Here is an 18,470-nt window from a genome sequence, read left to right as displayed (position 1 = left end):
GAAATACATAATGTCCACGGTTACCAGCATGTAGCTAAGGCGTTGGACTCTTCTACAGCAGGGTATTTGTTTTTATTGGGCGTTTTAATTGAACCTTTTCGTTACACGGCGCCGTTTTTTAAAGCTAAGTAAGCAATTCTTTACTGGACATGGGAGTTCCAGCGTTTTTCCGTTGGCTCAGCCGGAAGTATCCGTCAATCATTGTGCACTGTGTGGAAGAGAAGGTAAGTGATTAGCATGTTTGCTAGCAGCAGAGAGTTAAAACGAACGGCCAGCACTTTTCTAAATAAACGCTGTTTTCTTCATATTAACCACGCGACTTCTGTCCTGCCTCTAATACAGCTTTTTCAATGACTATATGGGTTTTGCATGGTTCTTATTGTCACGAATAAATTATATAATTACCAACAACATCGCGAGTACGCGGACTGGATTGTAAACAAGCGGCGGCTATTAGTTGGCTAGTGTTTCAATTTCCAGATTTAATTTCTTGTCCCATACGAAATGTTATTTAACTGTTGACAAGTAGGAAATTTGTCAAAACCCATCTCACTTATTATTTAAAATTTCACATTAAACTCGTCTCCTCCTTGCTCGAGTGACCGCTAAACCTGCAAACAAATATTAGAAATGAATTCGTAGCCCTTGAGCTGTTTGAGCTGTTTCAGTGAAACTACGCCAACTACACGATCAACGGCTTTCGGCTTGTGCCTTCAGGCGTCGCTACAGCGGAGCATGTTGCGCACGTTGAGTCAGTATGTGTTTTCTCGCCGGATGCCCTTCCTGTGGGTTTTCTCATTTTTATCTGGGCTCGGAACCGGTACCAAGGTTGCCTTTGGTGCCTGGGCACGTTGAGATTCGAACTCCCTGCCTTAATGCATCCCAACCCAATGCTCAACCACTGACCCACCGGGGCCCCAGAAACTTCACCAACTACATACCGAGGGGAAACTGTCATTTTTTTTATTTATTACATCAAGAAGATGTTCTCATGCAGTACTGAATTCAGCATTGACATGTTAGAACATAAAAGTTCAGGGACACTCTTAAAATCAAGTTATGTGATAACAACTAAATAGAAATGACGTGTGATGATCTGTGTGGTTCACTGCTCCCAGCAAACATAGGAAATAAAGTGATTTGATTTGTTTCACCTCTACAGGGGAAAGAATGTAACGGACTCCGTATTCCTGTTGATACGACCAAGCCGAACCCCAATGAAGTGGAGTTTGACAACTTGTACTTGGACATGAATGGGATCATTCATCCTTGTACACATCCAGAAGACAAGTAGGAACTTCTCTCTCTGTACTTTTAAACTGATTATTGTAGTGATTTAAACCTTGTAGGCAAGGAACATCAAAGCTAATTCTACATGAAAGAAAGATTCTTTATGGCATAACTTTTATTTAAAAGATGTTTTTAAAACTTTTTTACGTAGTTTTAATAACATGTTTAACATTTCTTAGCTTCTTATATGTGAACATTTGTCGGTGATCTTTATATTACTACATACTATAAATATACTTGGACAAAACAACACGTGAGCTAAACTAAAGGGCACAAAAGATTAATTGGAAAAATTTGTTTGTAACGCAGGGTTTAAAATACAGTATCACTGTATTTGAAGTTGCATTTTCACACAGTGAAAAAAAATAGCCAGAGTTTTTCAAATTGTCTAGCAAGTGTAGTTGTTGTGATAGAAGTAGAATCTTGATAACTCTTCTGTAATGATGATAATAAAAAATATTGTGTATGAAAACTAATTTTTTTTTTTACCTCCTTGGTGAAATAACTGCTATTTTGAGGCTTTTTACGCATCTTACAGTATCATTTCACAATAAAACAGTGTAAATAAATGTTGGAGCAGCAGCCCTACACACCTCATATTCAAAATTATCTTCCCCCAGACCTGCACCTAAAAATGAAGATGAGATGATGGTTGCAATTTTCGAGTACATTGACCGCCTTTTTAATATTGTGCGGCCCAGGAGAGTTCTCTACATGGCCATCGACGGAGTGGTGAGTCTGTATGCCGGATCATTTGATTATTCAGTTTTTTGATCAGCCAAAACAATGATAAGGGTGATAGTCAGGGGCCACAAATTTCGAGCACACTGTTCATTTCCCTCCCTAGTAGTTTTCTGTGCTGTAGAAATAAGATCAAGTTTGACTTTTACCAGGCTCCACGGGCTAAAATGAACCAGCAGCGCTCTCGACGGTTTCGTGCCTCCAAAGAAGGAATGGAGCTGGTGGAGGAGAAGCATCGCATGAGGGAGGAGATCATCGGGAAAGGTTTGTGTTGGTGCATTATTGTTACTGTGATAATTACTGCGAGGTGCCTCCTCTCTGAGAGCTTCTGTACAAGGTTGTACAGATTTTGAAAAAACACAATGGGTGTACTACATATTCATTTTAAAAGAAGCCAAAGGCTCTGCCACTTTACTTACTCTGTGTAAAAAGCTGAGGTCTGCGTCAGAACCTCACTAACTGGCCAAGTTCGGCAAAAACAAAGTCATCATGCATTTAAAAAATTAGTACAGTCTTTGATTACAGTTATTTTTCTCTTTAGGAGGTTATCTACCCCCTGAGGAGATTAAAGAGAGGTTTGACAGCAACTGTATCACTCCAGTAAGTGAAATCAATTGAAAACTTTTTGTTCGTTTGGTGTTTATATCGGTTCAGAGGACACTGTTCCTGAACGTGTTTTTATATGAGTGAAGATTATTTATTTTTTTGTCGTAACAACAGAATTACAGGGTTTGTTTTCTTCTGTGTCCAGGGAACAGAGTTCATGGACAACCTTGCACAATGTCTACGATATTACGTTGCAGACAGACTCACCAATGACCCAGGGTGGAGAAATGTCACAGTGAGTGTTGCTGCTCAGGTTTTCAACTACAACATAATTATCAGCGATTTCTTCTTCTGGCTTTTCTATGAATTGATTATTTTAGAAAAAGAAGCCTAACGAGGTGTTTTTGATCCAGGTCTTCCTGTCTGATGCCAGCGTACCAGGAGAAGGTGAACACAAGATTATGGATTTCATCAGAAGACAGAGAGGTACAGCTGCTTTACACTGACCTACCTCAATTATTATTTTATCTTTGCTACTTGCTAAACATTAAAGCTCATATACTGTAGCAGGATGTATATCTTAAATGGAGAATTAAAGTTTGTAAATATATAACTGTGTGTAAAGCTGGTACTTGTACAAGATAAACTAATATGACACATCATATCCTGCCAGCAGAATTTAATCTGACTGAACAGCCTAGTGCCTAACACAGAAAGATGGGAGTGTTTGAGGCTGACACTCTGATTTGTGGGTCAGAATTATATAGACTGTGATGAAAAGCTGTCAGGACTTGGCCTTTCGTACACGCTCTTTTAGTTGACTAATGTTTGTGATTCACCCTGACAGCTCAACCCAACCATGACCCCAACACACACCATTGTCTTTGTGGAGCCGATGGTAAGTATGAATTCTGAAATGTAAAAAATAATTAAATGGGTGCAATAAATATTAACCATTCACCTCATTTACCCTGACAAGATAAATCATTTCTGTGTTGTCAGCAAAAAGCGGCTGTGTGCTACTGTTATATTTTCCACCTTACTAAATGCCACATGTTCTCTCTTTGTTGCATGACTGATCAGCTGACCTGATCATGCTGGGCCTGGCCACACACGAGCCAAACTTCACCATCATCAGAGAGGAGTTCAAACCCAACAAACCCCGTCCCTGTGCCCTGTGCGGACAGATGGGCCACGAAATCAAAGACTGTCAGGGGACGGCCAGAGAGAAGCAGGGACAGGTGAGAAGCCCATGTGGGACTGTTGCTTTTTCACTTTTATTGCATGTAATCATGTATTGGCTCATGTGGCAGACCAGTTACTTCCTAATTCCTCCTGGTCACAAATGAAAGTAGACATGTGGCAAGATGCTGGACCCCACGTTACCATGTAAACATAACTAATTGTACACTGAGGCAAAATCATTTTTCATGCACAGATTTTTGTTTAAATACTAAAACAAAGGATAATAAGTGCATCATTTGATACTGAGCTTCAGCTGTAAAAACAACAAATGGAGTCTGATCTTGGGTTGCGTTATAAAATTTAATCTGTTTAGATTTAAATCATAAAGTCTGTATTTTGCTGCTGCGGTAAATAGTGGCTCCACAAATGGTTGCATGTCCCACAGTGGTCTTATTATGTCATCAAGAAAAGATACAGGTGGGCAGAAAAATGAGTGTCCAGTCTTCCTGTGATGAAGATTTGATTGAAAGTTAAACTAAAGCCAATTTTACTGTGACTTTACTGCAATGACACAAGTCATTAATAAAACACTGTATTTAAATCAATATAGTTTCAATGAGACTCAAACCCTCTGATTGTTTACTTCTTCTTTCAGCATGATGAATTTGCAGATACTGTGCCAGTGTCTGAGCAGGAATTCATATTCATCAGGCTGTGTGTGTTACGAGAGGTTGGTCAATTTCTCCGCAGTTTTTTTTTCTGTTACTGGTACAGCATCAAAATGGCTTATTTGTATTCTAAAGTGTGAAATCAGGAAAGGTGGATGAAAATTATAGCCTAACTCTGCAATTAATTATGTAAATGCCATGTTTGACCTAGACTGAAGAAAAATTCAACTTGATCTTTACAAATAAAAACACTGTCTACATAATTCTGTTGTCCTGTGTTTTCAGTACCTCGCCAGAGAGCTCACCATGGCCAGCCTGCCATTTCCCTTTGACTTTGAGAGGAGCGTGGATGATTGGGTCTTCATGTGTTTCTTTGTTGGAAATGACTTCCTGCCACACCTGCCATCCTTAGAAATCCGGTGAGCTTCAGGAAACCACCAAAGAACTGGTTGGAATTATAGAAAAAAGCAGATGCAGTACGTGTATGTGTTGGACTCATTTAAATTGATGAGCTTTGACTACATTAATATTTAATTTAAGTGCAGTTACAAGATCTGTTGGACAATCTGTCGAGTCAGATCTTCCAGCAGCAAACTCAGGCCTGGGTGAAACTTCACTTTTTTTTCAGTTTCACAGAAACAGGGTTAATTGCAGAGCAGCTGTTACTTTAGCATCTCTACAGCGTATTGATGAAGATGATGACTCAGTTTCACAGTGATTGTGATCCTGGCACCGCTTCACTTTAACCTCCAACACTAATCAACCTGACAAGCTGTGGAGAATGTCAGACGTTTTTCGTTCTGTTTCACGATTAGAAACTGTATCTGTATAAGGATGGTTTAGTTTTATTTATTTTTAGAGCAGTAATGGCTTGTGCTGAATGATTTGTCATCATTATTCACAGCTGTTATTTCTTTCAGAGAGGGAGCAATAGATCGTTTGGTCAACATCTACAAAGACGTTGTGCACAAAACTGGAGTGAGTATGGTCTGAACAATACAAGCAACTTCTGCAAAATGATGAACGTATCCCTCACTGTTTTCATGTTTAGAGCAGCTCTGACTATCCAGCGCTGTGTAAAGACTGATGTCGTGTGTTTTTCTGTAGGGCTACTTGACACAGAATGGTTATGTCAACTTGGAGCGAGTAGAGATGATCATGCAGGCGGTGGGCGTGGCCGAGGACAACATTTTCAGGAAGCGCAAGGAGGATGACGTAAGAGCTCATTGCATTTCGTCTTATAGTTCCAAAGTTCGGTCTGGTCAAATACAGCCGCCTACAGGTTGGCGGTTGTATGTGTTCAATTGGATAAGTGGCAAATGTTTGACCGCGCTCTATCCATCCTTTCTGTGTTTAAGACTTCATATGATCACACTTTCTGTCTTGCAGGTAAATTTCAAGAAAAGAATGAAAGAAAAACGAAAGAGGATGAAAGTGAGTAAAAGCAAATAAATGAATAAGCTGATGCTTTGTTCACTCAGCATTAAAACTGTAAGTGTCAGAGACTAATCAGTGATTTATAAAAAAAAAAAGAATATATTTCAGTATTGATGTCTAATTTTATGTTTTTCTCTTTTTCGTCTATTACAGTTACTAATGAATTAACTAAGAAATGTTGTAATGATGTGCACTCTCTTTTTGTACCAAGCATTTGTCCTGCAGTACATACTGGACCTTCTTGGGGGTGAGAGTTTTTGGTTTTTCTCTTGTTTATCACAGGCAGAACAGCAAGGGCCTGCCTACCTGACAACAGGCCAGTTTGCCCCCCAGGCCCTGGGCAGAAGAGACAGACCAGAGCCTGTCCAGAATGCCCGGCACCAGGCCTATGACATGAGGATGCAGGCGAGGGAGCAACACAACAAGGTTTGACTGGGTGTTTGTACATCATTTAGAATTTATGATCGGCTTTCGAAATCTACTAAATGGATGTGGCAGTGTATAGACATTGCAAAATTTGAAGACGTTAACGATCTGTTTGACTTATGCTAAACCTAAAAAAAACCGAACTAAATCATTGTTTACATGAGTAGTTTTTAAGTGTCTGTCTATATTGATGATGTGGTTATTGCTTCACTCATCTTCAGATACAGTCAGGAAGTTAAGCTCTGAACAGAAGAGGATGTATAATCCCCGTGGTGAATCCTTTCCAGAGCTGCAGTGTTGATGAAGTGTGTCTTTGTTTTCCCACCAGGATGCTGCTCAGTCCCTGAAGGCCATGATAAGGAACGGAGGCAATGTAAGTCCTTAGTGGAATGACTGGAGTAGAAGCCTTTAAAGTGGTTGTGGAAGCTGATAGTTTAAAAATTCAGTGTGTAAAGTCTAAAATCTCCAACAGTGCATGTGCTTGAATTCAAGTCAATGTTATGTTCCTGTGGTCTTTGTAGATATGTTGGTTATGTTATTAATAGTGGACACTGAAAAGAGGCAGAGTAGTATGGCTGAATGATATGGAAAATATATATTTAGATTTATTTTCATTTTGTGTTTTCTATGTAAACAATCCTATAAATAATAGGAAACTCCAGCATAACACTGAATCCTGTTGTCATATAAACTACTCTTTCATGTTGGCCCCACACACACACACACACACACACATTCTGTTAAGTCTGTCTCCTTTTATATCTGTCACGCCTTCCTTCTCTCTCTATCCACAACTTCCTCACTGCCACCACACACAGTTAGTTGGTATTTTCAGCCTTTTAAACACGAACAGCAAATGGTCACCACAATTCCAGCTCAGCAACCCCTCGCTTGCCTTCTGTAGAACACAGGATTATATACAAACATTGATGTGACTTCACCATTTCACTTTGACACTAGTGTGTCTGGTCTCTTGTTTGTGGACATCGATGTTTGCTTCAGCGAGGCTATTTTCACTACCGTTGGCTGCACTACAGTTAAACGTGTTTGTAGCATAAACCCTCCCTTGTTTCCTCTGGAGCAGATCCCATCGTTGGGAAGCCTTAGGGAACACTTCTCTGAATGTTGTAGCATTTAAGAAAAACAGTTTGAAAGCAGAGTTCTGTGAAATTGTTATGTCAATTTAAAAAAAAAATAAAATAAGAATTTAGACCTACAGAGAAGGCAGTGGTTGAGTCACTGTTCCAGTACACCAGTGAACTTAATGGTGACAAAAAATGTCAAGAATCAAAGTATTCACTGGGATTTGTGCAAACTTCCACAGGAAGCAGAAATGTGAAAATACATATTTGAAATGATGCCCATAGGAAACAGTGTTTAGTACTGCAGAGTACTACAGAGAAATGAATCTGATTCTGTGCCTGTTGACTATTTATTTAAGCTGTGCAGTCTGTCGGTGTAAATCCTTTAGACAACAGCGATTAGACCGTGTTAGTATTGTCCTTATGAATTCTCTGCAGTGAGTCAGACCAACCGTTAAAACATATTAGAGAAACGTTGATTTGTTAACTACGGTACATCATCACCTTCAGCTGATTGGAACTTTTATGGAATCCACCATCAAATTAAACTGTGAAACATGACCTGCAGGGGTTGAACTTGTTTGGTTTTAAACATGGGCACATGATTGGGCAAAGATTAAGTGTGTACTTGAGCAGTGTAATGTAGTCCTGCTGTATACATCATTGTACAGTGACTGAGCTAATTTACTAGTAATTTATTTAATCTGTATAATCATTTTCTGTGTTTTTATTATTGTCCAACACAAATCTAAAAGTCTCTTTAAAACTGAAAGCTTTTTTTCCCTGTAGCAGTTTGTTTTCTTCACTGAACAATGAGAAGCTGATCACTGTCCTTGAAAATGTTCCTATATTGGTTAAATGTTGGGCTGTCACTATAGAGGCCTTGTCACTTTTTCATTATGGATATTTCATGAACAGCGGTCTATTCGAATGCTGCCTTCAGTTTAGTTCATGGTCATTTTTCTATTTACTGCGTCTTTTAAGCTGTTAACTTTTCTGCTCGTGTACACTTTTAAGTATATTGACTAAGAATGGCTGCCCATACATTAGCACATGAATGAGAAGAGCTGAAAGGCTTTAGAAAAAGGAAGGATAAGTAGCTGAGGTATTGATTTATTACTTTATTTTACACTGCCAGCTTCCTTTAGCCATGGAAACTCGTACAAACACTGCTTTAGGTTGTTAGCATGCTTTAATATATCTCCTGGTTGTTTTTGCTATGTCTCATCAAAGTTGCATACAGTTATTTTATATTCTGAAAATAGTGTTAGTGTAAACTGTCATTAATATTATTTACTTGAACATTTTAGTGTTTATATTTTATCTACATGGCATAAATAAGGTCAAGATGGACTGAAATCACCAATCATGATCTTAACAGCTATGTCTGTCTTTAGATCAGCAGATTTTCCAGTATTCATTTATTTTAAATATATTTTTTTTAAATACACAGTTATGTTTAAGTAAAATATTTAGAGCTCAGATAATTTTAATTTAATAATGACTTAATGAGTGTAATCTATTTTCAAGCACTTTTCTTTCTGCCTTCTCTGAGGATGTACTGCCTTTGTGTTATGAAATGGGAACCTGAATATCTTTGGTATTTGGACTGTTAATGCACCACATAAGACATTTGACATCTGACCTCAGACCCTAGAAAATTGTAATCTTTTTTTTTTTTCAATACAATAATTGGTAATTAGGTTATTGGTAGTTCTTCTAGATAGAGATGGTCCTAATACTTATTTCATATTTAATGTTAAGGACACATGTATTTTCACACATGAATAACAAGGATTACAAAACCAATTGCAGAGAGAAGAAACCGGTAGCATTAAAATAAAGTATTGATTAAAAACATTGTATATAAATACATTTTTAAAAAATTATGTAAAATAGCAATTGATAACAATCTTGATTTCCCTATTTCTAAAAGAATAGGACACAAATACTAAATCTAAAGAAACGTCAGGTGAATCTTTCCTTATCTTCGGTTTACAGTCTTATTTCTATCGTGTGGTAAACTGTGAGGTCTCTTATTCTTTTATGCTTATTTATTCAGTATTTGTTGGGCCTTCTGTTTCATGTAGGGCCATAAGGAAGTCTACACCTCTTTTGTTCAGTTCCCAGCGTTATGATGTCCTAATGTTTTCGATTTCCCCATCCAGTCATCTGCAGGGCCCAGCGATGGTGCCGACAGCAGGGGCATGAAGAGGAAAGCTGAGGACAGTGACAGCGAACCCGAGCCTGAAGACAACGTCAGGTAAAGTTGGTTCCTGTAAACAGGACTTGAAGCTTATTTTCCCTGTGAGTGTGTATCGGGCTCAGCCCTCTTCTGAAATGCAGGTGACCTACACTTTAAACCGGACTGGTAAACCCCCTGCGTAGATACACACAGGACTGAGGCTGCAGCTGCTGCTCAGCCGACATCCTGCTCACGCTTCACTTTCTGTGGAGACACTTGAAGACACTTGTTATCTGCAAAAGGTCGTTATTTGTCCAGAGCACAAGTACACGTGATTCTGTAAATATCTTCAACCTCAGGACTAGATGCTAAACAATTGTAGCTGCCACAGTGGATCAGTCTGTGTCTGCGTATATGACTGCTGTTTGCTAACGGATTTCCCATGTGTTCTGTGCTCGTGCTGTTGGCTCTGGGCCAGCTGTGTTGGGTCCGCTCACTCAAGTTAATTACATTTATTTTAAAAAGTAAAACTCAAAATACAACTAGATCTTTATTTTGATGGTCAGTGTGAATGCCACACAAATTTGTGCAAAGTATATGGAACATGATCTTCTCTATCACTTTGGAACAATCGGAATCGATAGAAATGAGGGAGAGATAGAAATGAGTATAAATCAGAATTATAAGAGAGCCCCAGATCTGATTTGAAAATTCCCGATTTAGTTTGTTTGCAAATCTTGGAAAGTCAAATTGTGGCAAAAAGATCAGATTCGAGACTCTTGAGCATGTGATGTAGTCTTGAACTGCTACAGCAGTTTAGCACTTCACTCCTGTAACATTGTTGGAAGTGTTTTGCCTTGACTACGTACAGTTTGGTCAGAGTCAGCTTGCCTGCCACACAGGTAGAAGCAGATTAATCCAGGCAGACACTTCACGGATTCAGCCAGATTGTAGCCCTGAGCTGCTCACCCATAACTAATTTTTGAAATTCGACCCAATAAATAATCCTGCTCCCAGACGATTGGTTGGATTTTTGGCTGATTGTAGTATGAACAGTTCCACGGTCCCATGTTCCACAGTGCCTCTGTCAAAGTACCAGTTGTGAGACACAGTGTTTACCTGTTCCGAGGCTTCATGGAACAAACTGACAGTAAACTCATCAAATCCCAAAGTCACTGCTCCTATCAAGTTACTGATTGTGGTTACATCAGTAACTCGGACATGTCACAATGTGATGAATTATGGCTACAGTTTGAAGCAAAGTAAAGCTAAAAAGGAAAATAAATGTGTGGATTACAAATAGGAATTCAGTATAATTATAATGAGATGGTTTCAACTTTTCTTTCTTGATATTGACACTTACTTACTGGTAAAGTATTTGATAGACCCTCATATGGACTTTCAGACAGCGTGTATGTAGGTAATGAAACGAAAAAGTGAATCTTCACAAAAGCACCTTTAGTTGGTGAAGATGCCATTAACAAACAGAACGAGAGAGCTGTAACCATTAATCCCACAAGCTGCTTAACACTACTACCACACAAAAAAAACACACACCGACTCGCAAACCTCTGCTGAACAGCTCACACCTCTCTCCGCACGTGATTAATATGGAAAGCAGGAATATTTGAGTAAATTCCTCTGTGACGCACTTGTCAAAGCTGCTAAATCCATCAGGCTAAATTGGTATTCATGGAGGCTTCCCTCTCAGGAGTCTGCGCTCCCTGCGGGCCGCTCTGAGGATCCACGACACAGATGCTGGATGGCCTTGATTATGTGTGCAGAGTGGCATCGCTGCCAAATCTACCGACAAGTCAAAGCCATTAATTTATTCCTGTGGCAGTGAGGAAGTTCATACAGTTTTTTTTTTTTTTAGCCTATAGATTAGCAGAGCAGCATCAAAACTAAGGATTTTGAGCAGACGTATTGTTTGAACGTATCGGTGTTTTAACTAATAATCAAGTGACTTATGAAGCTGATGCTCAGTGGAGATGTTAAAATTAAATTTGCTTTGTCACTGGTAGTTTCATCAAACGTGTATCCTGTCAAATGTGAGAGAAACTTCTGGCCCCGTAAACTCTCTGTCATTAGTATAGTTCTACTTTTTTAAAGATTACTTTGTAGTGAAACCAACCAAATATGTTTTGTCGTACTTTTCTTTCATGAATCAAAAGTATTGTACTTTTAATGCATAACTCTGCGTATGTTTGTTAAGAAACCTGGTTCCAACAGTAAAATTTGTGGTGCAGGTTGTGGGAGGAAGGCTGGAAGCAGAGGTATTACAAGACCAAGTTCGATGTGGAGGTGACCGATGACGATTTCAGGCAGAAAGTGGTTCAGTCGTATGTGGAGGGTCTCTGCTGGGTGCTGCGCTACTATTACCAGGTAAGGCTGCAAAATGGTCCCTAACAGAAGGACAATGTCCTCATGGACCAACATTTGCTGAATGTACTACAATATGCAGCTATTTATGAAATTACTGCCTTATTTTTAACGCTTTTTGTAAATAATTTACGTGATCAGCAGAAACTAGTGTGTTTGGGACTCATGGAGACAGTGGATGTGTTGACAATGAGGGAAATGGAATCCGATCATGGTCATAATGCGGTTCATGAAAATCTATATATACATGTAGCAGATCCGATTTTTCTTTGCCTTGTTTTGGAAGCAAGTATTTAACTGTATAAAGACAGAAGATTTATTTTTGTCTGTCTGTATGTTTTTGCCAAACAGGCTGAAAGCACAGTGACAGACAGACAAACAGCCATAACAAAGCTTGTTTTCACAGTGCAAATTTAACCAGTACTCATATTTTCAGCTATGACTTATTTAGACTATGTGCCCCTTAGATTGACTTGGGGAAACTTAAATACGAGGACGCATCCCTCCATGTAATCCTCTGTCCTTTTATCCCACCACTTTACTACTTTCCCTGTCGGCAGTCTTTGGTCATGCACATGCGCTTTTGTGAAAAGTAGATTAGAAACCTGGTTGCACATATTCATGGAAGAGAAATCTGCGTCTCTCTGGGGAAATCAGGTTGTTGTTTCGGTGACAGATAAGAAATCGGCTGTTGGAGAAATCAGAATCTAACCAGGTGGCATACAAATGCAGCCAGCAACACAAAACTTAAAGTACATTTGATATATGAAGGCTGAATATTAAGGGCCTGAAGTATCGACGCTGAACAAACCAGGTTTTGATGGAAAACTAATAAATGAAACACCTTCCTCCTCCATCTTGTCATGAACTCCATACAGCAGTTTCTCTATTCTCCACGTATTGGTTGCACTGTGATTATTTACTAAATAATTTCGTAGTTGTTAAATAATGATCTTTATCTTGAAATGAAATAATCAGATGTGGGCCCTCTCCAGAAGAGCCAGGCTGAGTCGGGGGGGGATTTGTCCGGGCTGATTGTGCGCTCTGTGCTGTGACTCCACATGCTCACCAATCCAAAGCTCGCCTCAGGGGGCCGTTCTGGATGAATTCATTAGCAGGTCCTCAGCGGACGAGGACGTGTCTGCTCTCTGCTGCCACACATTCACGGTTCTGTCCACCCGCGGCCGCAGAGCTGTGATCATGCACAGCTGAACACATGATCAAACAAACAAGGCTGTAGCTCAGCTTACAGATTCTTTGTGTGTTTTACACGCTGATAGTTAGACACTCAGAGCTTTACAGACATTGAAACTTTACTTTTACAGGTTCAGCTTGTATCAGGTTTGCAAACCTACCTGAGAGTAAAGTTATATATACCATAAGTGTTGGGAGTTTACCTTTTTCCTTGTAGTTTTGGATGGGGGGGTGGGGAAGCCCCCAGCCAGCACATAATCTAAAGCAAGTCTTTGTTTGTTCTAAGTGGAGATTGAAACTGATCTGCCAGGCCCGGAAAATTGCTTCTTCTCTTTTTAATTGAAAACCCAAAATAATGATAATGATAATAACTAATCTTGACACGTTTAATTTTTGGTGGCCATTTAAATTTAGCTTAAACAAAACACCATCCTGAATATCTCAGGTCTCTGGTCATTACCAAACTGAAACAAACTCTACTTAAATGTTCTGTCAACATTAGCAGTGAGGAATTTAAGGTTGCTATCAAGTTATTACCAGGAGTTCATTAACAATTTGACAGAAGGAATCAAAAGAGTTATATAAACAAACTAGTGTTTGCTTAAATGTAATTTGTATTATCGGACCAAATCCTGCTTAAAAGAATCAACTTTTATTTTTATATTTATAAATAAATTCCTTTATGCACATATTGTGGCTAATATTTACTATTAATTCTGAATTGTGACTAATGATGAAATGATAATTTAGTTGACTTAAAATTTGACACCAACTGTTAAATAAGGATCAAATGTCGAACTTGCAGTTTTTAGTTTTGTGCTGAGGATGTGCCAATTTTGTGTTTTGGAAGCTGGTAAAGTAAACATGTATGCATTAATATGCATTCTTCACAAACTGATGACACTTCACACACCAATTAGATTCAGAACATTTTGACAATTGAATGCAAACTTTATTTAACTACAGTTTTTAGGTAAAAACATCGGTATTAATTCAGTTTGTTACTTATTTGTGTGCTCGAAGATGAGAAACAACATACCGTCTATTTTTTCACAATTTTGTTTCTTTTTACACGCTTTCATCACGTGTACTCTGCTTGTGAGCAGCAACCTGATAGTAAATGCAGTTGTTTTTATCGTTGTTTGCGGTCTTTGACCCTGCCGCCACTGTCGCAAATGAGTTTCTCACCGACAAAACATTTCGTCATATTACCATAAATGATCTGTGCAATTATTTGAACGTGGGGGATCGGAGCCTCCTCTGTCTTTTATTATGGTAACGTCCCATATTATCATTTGAATGACCACCTTTAATAATGGAGTGGTGTGCTTTAAAACCGGATTGGCTGAGATGTGAGGATTGGTGGGTTTATCACAGGGCCCTGTTCTCTCAGAGGTGGTTTGTGGCAAGTGAAGGTTGTTCTGTGGTGTGAGATGTTTGCTCAGGAAGGATAAGTGGTCATAACACTAGATCTGCAGGGTTAGATTTTTTTCTCTCTCTCTCTATTCTTTATCTACTGCATAGAGATTTCTGAAACGTAAAGCAGAAGAAGGGAATTACTTTTCAGATGCAAGATATTTTTTTTTTTTTTTTGTCCCTACATGCTTCAGGGTTCACGGTCACATCTTTGCAATGACCAATTCTTTCCTCCACAGCAGTTCACAAAGTCTAAAAATGTTGAGTTAACAGTTGCAGCTAATTTGCAGGCTCACACATACACTTTTAAACACTGGTCAGAATTCTGGCTGGTGGATGTTTTTAAATGTCAGCACAGCCGTGGTGCACTGATCACGGGATTTTAAGCTTTATACTACAGTGCAAGTTCTATGGAAAAAGGGCAAAGAAAGGTGTTTTTTTTTTTCTTCTTTCATTTCCTGTGTGCTGTGTATAGGACAGATATTAAATAAAACTATTTCATAGACTGGGTAACTTGCATATCTGTTGGTGCATCTTTGTGTATCTTTGCCCTGTCCCAACGTTTGTTTTTTTAAATCAAAATGAGCACATGCTTTAATAAAAATGTGTTAACCAAAATCGTTTCTTTACAATTTACATTGTCCCGGGTTTTATGAAAATTAAGTCACAGATTTGTTTTAACAAAAATCATCAAACACTAGAAATTACACTTTCCTGAAGTCAGTTCATCAAATGCCAAAGAAGTTTCAATCATGATAAACTTTCTCAAATATATTATATTTCGGTGTAGTAGTAATAACCACAATCAATCCGAGGTTGTGAGGTTGCTTGGTAAAACCCAAGCAGCATCCAACATGGGATTTCTACGCTCATGTAAAGTCTTAATAAAAGTCAGTGTTGTTTCTTTGTGCAGGGTTGTGCCTCCTGGAAGTGGTACTTCCCATTCCACTACGCCCCGTTCGCCTCCGACTTCAAAGACATCAAAGGGATGTTCACAGAGTTTGAGAAGGGGACCAAACCAGTAAGAAAGCAATTCCTCTCTGCTGTCTTCTGTCTCCTTCTGTCTCCTTCTTCTGTCTCCTCCCCTTTTGTCAATGACCGCTGCAAACAAAGCGGTAACAATGAACATTTTTTTTTTTTAAATAAAGCATGTCTCTATTCTCACTTGACATTAGGACATTTTGTGTGCTGCTATTCATGCCAGTGATTTACAGAAGCTTTACAGATGTGTTTTTTTTTTTTTTTTTTTTTTGGGTTAACACTAAAAGACAATAGTGTTAAGTTACAACTAGTAACTGAGACTGACTTTTTTTTTCTTTTTGTACATTGTGTTTTAGGTTTTATTCAATAAGCACAACAACCGCAACCTATGTAGAAGTAAAGGATTCAAGACACTTTCACATAATATAATCCGTTGTTATAATCTGTACTTTCCGCCCTAACTGAGAAATGATGACCATTAACAACATGCACGGTTGTTTTGTGCAGTTTAAGCCACTGGAGCAGCTGATGGGAGTGTTTCCTGCTGCCAGCGGCAACTTCCTGCCCTCAACATGGAGAAACCTCATGATCAGTTCGGTACGTTTTCCAAAATGAGCAGAAAGATGAGCCCACTGTAATAATTAATCGGAGGTCCCAAACCAAGTCAGATAGTTCAGGGGGAACATTTTTTGGAGGGGGGGCTGCTGAGAATGTATCTGCAGCAGATTAAAATTTTCCAAAGGCAGAGGTTTAATTTAGCTTCAAATTCTGCTGAATCTTCTGTGCAGGTTTGTGTAGCTCTGCTCTTCAGCTTCTCTTTTAACTTTTCCTTTGACACAGGATTCCTCCATCATCGACTTCTACCCTGATGACTTTGCTATTGATCTGAACGGCAAGAAATACGCCTGGCAAGGTGAGTCCCCCTCCAGCCATGTCACCCAGATTTCACAGGTGTGGCAGGATATGCAGTCATCCTAAAGAGGAATTACTTCTAATTACTATACTTACAGTAAATGTTTTAATAATTCAATGTTCTTCTTTAGATGCATCCTTGAGTTACTGTTTTTCTGCCTCTTTTTGAAGGTGTGGCCTTGCTGCCTTTTGTGGATGAACGACGGCTAAAGGCAGCACTGTCTGACGTCTACCCGAACCTGACCCCTGAGGAAGGTACAAAGTACTCCCATGTTAATTCTCTGGTTTTTATTTATGACGCAAAATAAACCTGACCTAATGTAGTTCACTACCTTTTACCTTCTTCTACCTACCTAGTACCTTTTGGTACTAGGTAGGTACCATCTGGTTCAGTAAAATCAGAGCTCCAGTCTCTCTGATAGTCACTTTATTTTTTCTTTTTAAACCTCCTGACCACGGCTGCTGTATTTTCTTTGTTGCAGTGAAGAGAAACAGCCTGGGAAGTGACGTGGTGTTTGTTGGGACGTCTCATCCTCTTGCGGACTTCATTCAAGAACTCTACCGCACAGAATCTGATGAGGTAATAAAACCTAAGACCCCAGTCACATCAGATATCACGGATTCCACCGAATAGCAAAGGGTCATACAGAAGTGTCCCCTTAAATTCAACACATAAGAGTCAATGGTTTCTCATAATCAAGTCATTGATTCTTAATGTTTGTGAATAGTCTTAACTATGGTTTGATATAAAACCACACGAGCTGCTTTGTCAGCTTAATACTTCTCTGTAATATCACTCTTCTTTAGCATTTCTGTGGATCAAACTGTCCTGTCTACTAAAACACTCTGCATTACAAGCTGCTTCAATCTGCTGCAGATGTGTTGTGTGGTTTTTGCAGGTGGCGTCTGAGCTGGACTTACTTTTGATTATGCATTTGTTAAACAAAGCAATTGTTGTTTAGGTTCTTATTTCACTCTCTGGGTAAATTCTTCTTAATGAGCAAGTCTTGAAACTAAATTCAGCAGAACTACAGTAGTGAGTAAAACTGCAAGTTTTTCCAACGAGGTAGTTTTTAAACCGTTGCAAGTATTGTAATTAACGTTAAAAGTGTTTCTGTGATTAGGCTGATATCCAGCTCCACAAATCATGCTGTGCATGATCCTTTACTGTTAAACTCAGTACAAAAATGGTTCTGATCAGAAAACAGAAGGTCACATTGAAGTTAATTAAAAGCAAATGATGGAGGGACCAACTTTTTCTTTGTGTCCTTCAGGGCACTGAGATCCCTGCAGAGCTGTGCCATGGAATCCAAGGTACATTAAATCTTGATGACGACCCTATTCTACCAGAGAAGTAAGGAATGCGTTTTATTCTCACCTTTTGAGCCATTTGTCCAGTGTTTTCCACAAACATTTTAAACCACCAAACCAGGGTCAATCCAGTGTGACAACTCCTCATTTATTCATTGATTTTTACATTGATCCTGTAGGACAGTGACGTCCCCCATCCCAATGCTGCGAGACATTTCACAGAGCGGCGCCATTGGGTAACGTATTAAAACCATAGTTATGTTTTTAATTGTTGGGTTCTGGGTTGACAAAAACTCTAAGGAAAAAAAGAAAACAGTTTAGGTTGTTAGCCTCATTTTTCATTTCATAGTGCCCAAAGTCTTTGGATATGTAGATTAAGAAACGTGTTTCTCAAGGTGTTGAACATCAACTTCTTCAAAGACTGATGAATCTTGACTCATCCCTAAACACTCAGCTTCTCCGGGATGCTCCAATCACAGTTTTGACCTGTTGCCAATTAACTTCATCAGCTTTGAGAAGTTCCACGTTTTTTTTTTTTTTTTTTTTTAAAGCATTACACAACTTTTCCAGTCTTTTGTTGCCCCTGTCCCAACGTTTTGAAATGTGTTGCAGACAAAATCAAGTGCACAGTGTATTTTAGTGTTAGCACGGTGCCTTTGGTCCTATCAAGTAATTTGCAAATTACTGCATCATGTTCGCGTTAAGCTATGCGCA

The 18,470-nt window shown here is 39.0% G+C and overlaps 1 protein-coding gene across 1 annotated transcript in view; it reads left to right on the top strand.

Annotated features, from left to right (window-relative positions):
* The window catches only part of xrn2 (5'-3' exoribonuclease 2), a 32,575-nt gene continuing 14,105 nt past the window's right edge, over nt 1-18,470 (top strand). Inside the window, exons 1-25 of the mRNA XM_067482133.1 lie at nt 1-224; nt 1,163-1,290; nt 1,911-2,022; nt 2,184-2,295; nt 2,573-2,631; nt 2,783-2,872; nt 2,991-3,063; nt 3,425-3,475; nt 3,661-3,818; nt 4,418-4,492; nt 4,716-4,849; nt 5,351-5,408; nt 5,538-5,645; nt 5,820-5,864; nt 6,150-6,293; nt 6,622-6,666; nt 9,544-9,638; nt 11,810-11,945; nt 15,466-15,573; nt 16,041-16,130; nt 16,374-16,446; nt 16,617-16,700; nt 16,928-17,025; nt 17,720-17,799; nt 17,936-17,992. Of these exons, the coding sequence (XP_067338234.1) occupies nt 150-224; nt 1,163-1,290; nt 1,911-2,022; nt 2,184-2,295; nt 2,573-2,631; nt 2,783-2,872; nt 2,991-3,063; nt 3,425-3,475; nt 3,661-3,818; nt 4,418-4,492; nt 4,716-4,849; nt 5,351-5,408; nt 5,538-5,645; nt 5,820-5,864; nt 6,150-6,293; nt 6,622-6,666; nt 9,544-9,638; nt 11,810-11,945; nt 15,466-15,573; nt 16,041-16,130; nt 16,374-16,446; nt 16,617-16,700; nt 16,928-17,025; nt 17,720-17,799; nt 17,936-17,992 (2,288 nt within the window). The 5' untranslated portion in view covers nt 1-149. The remainder of the gene's footprint in view (nt 225-1,162; nt 1,291-1,910; nt 2,023-2,183; nt 2,296-2,572; nt 2,632-2,782; nt 2,873-2,990; nt 3,064-3,424; nt 3,476-3,660; nt 3,819-4,417; nt 4,493-4,715; nt 4,850-5,350; nt 5,409-5,537; nt 5,646-5,819; nt 5,865-6,149; nt 6,294-6,621; nt 6,667-9,543; nt 9,639-11,809; nt 11,946-15,465; nt 15,574-16,040; nt 16,131-16,373; nt 16,447-16,616; nt 16,701-16,927; nt 17,026-17,719; nt 17,800-17,935; nt 17,993-18,470) is intronic.

This window comes from Channa argus, chromosome 17 (genome assembly GCF_033026475.1).
Source record: "Channa argus isolate prfri chromosome 17, Channa argus male v1.0, whole genome shotgun sequence".
NCBI lineage: Eukaryota > Metazoa > Chordata > Actinopteri > Anabantiformes > Channidae > Channa > Channa argus.
This window is presented reverse-complemented; position numbering and strand designations above follow the sequence as displayed.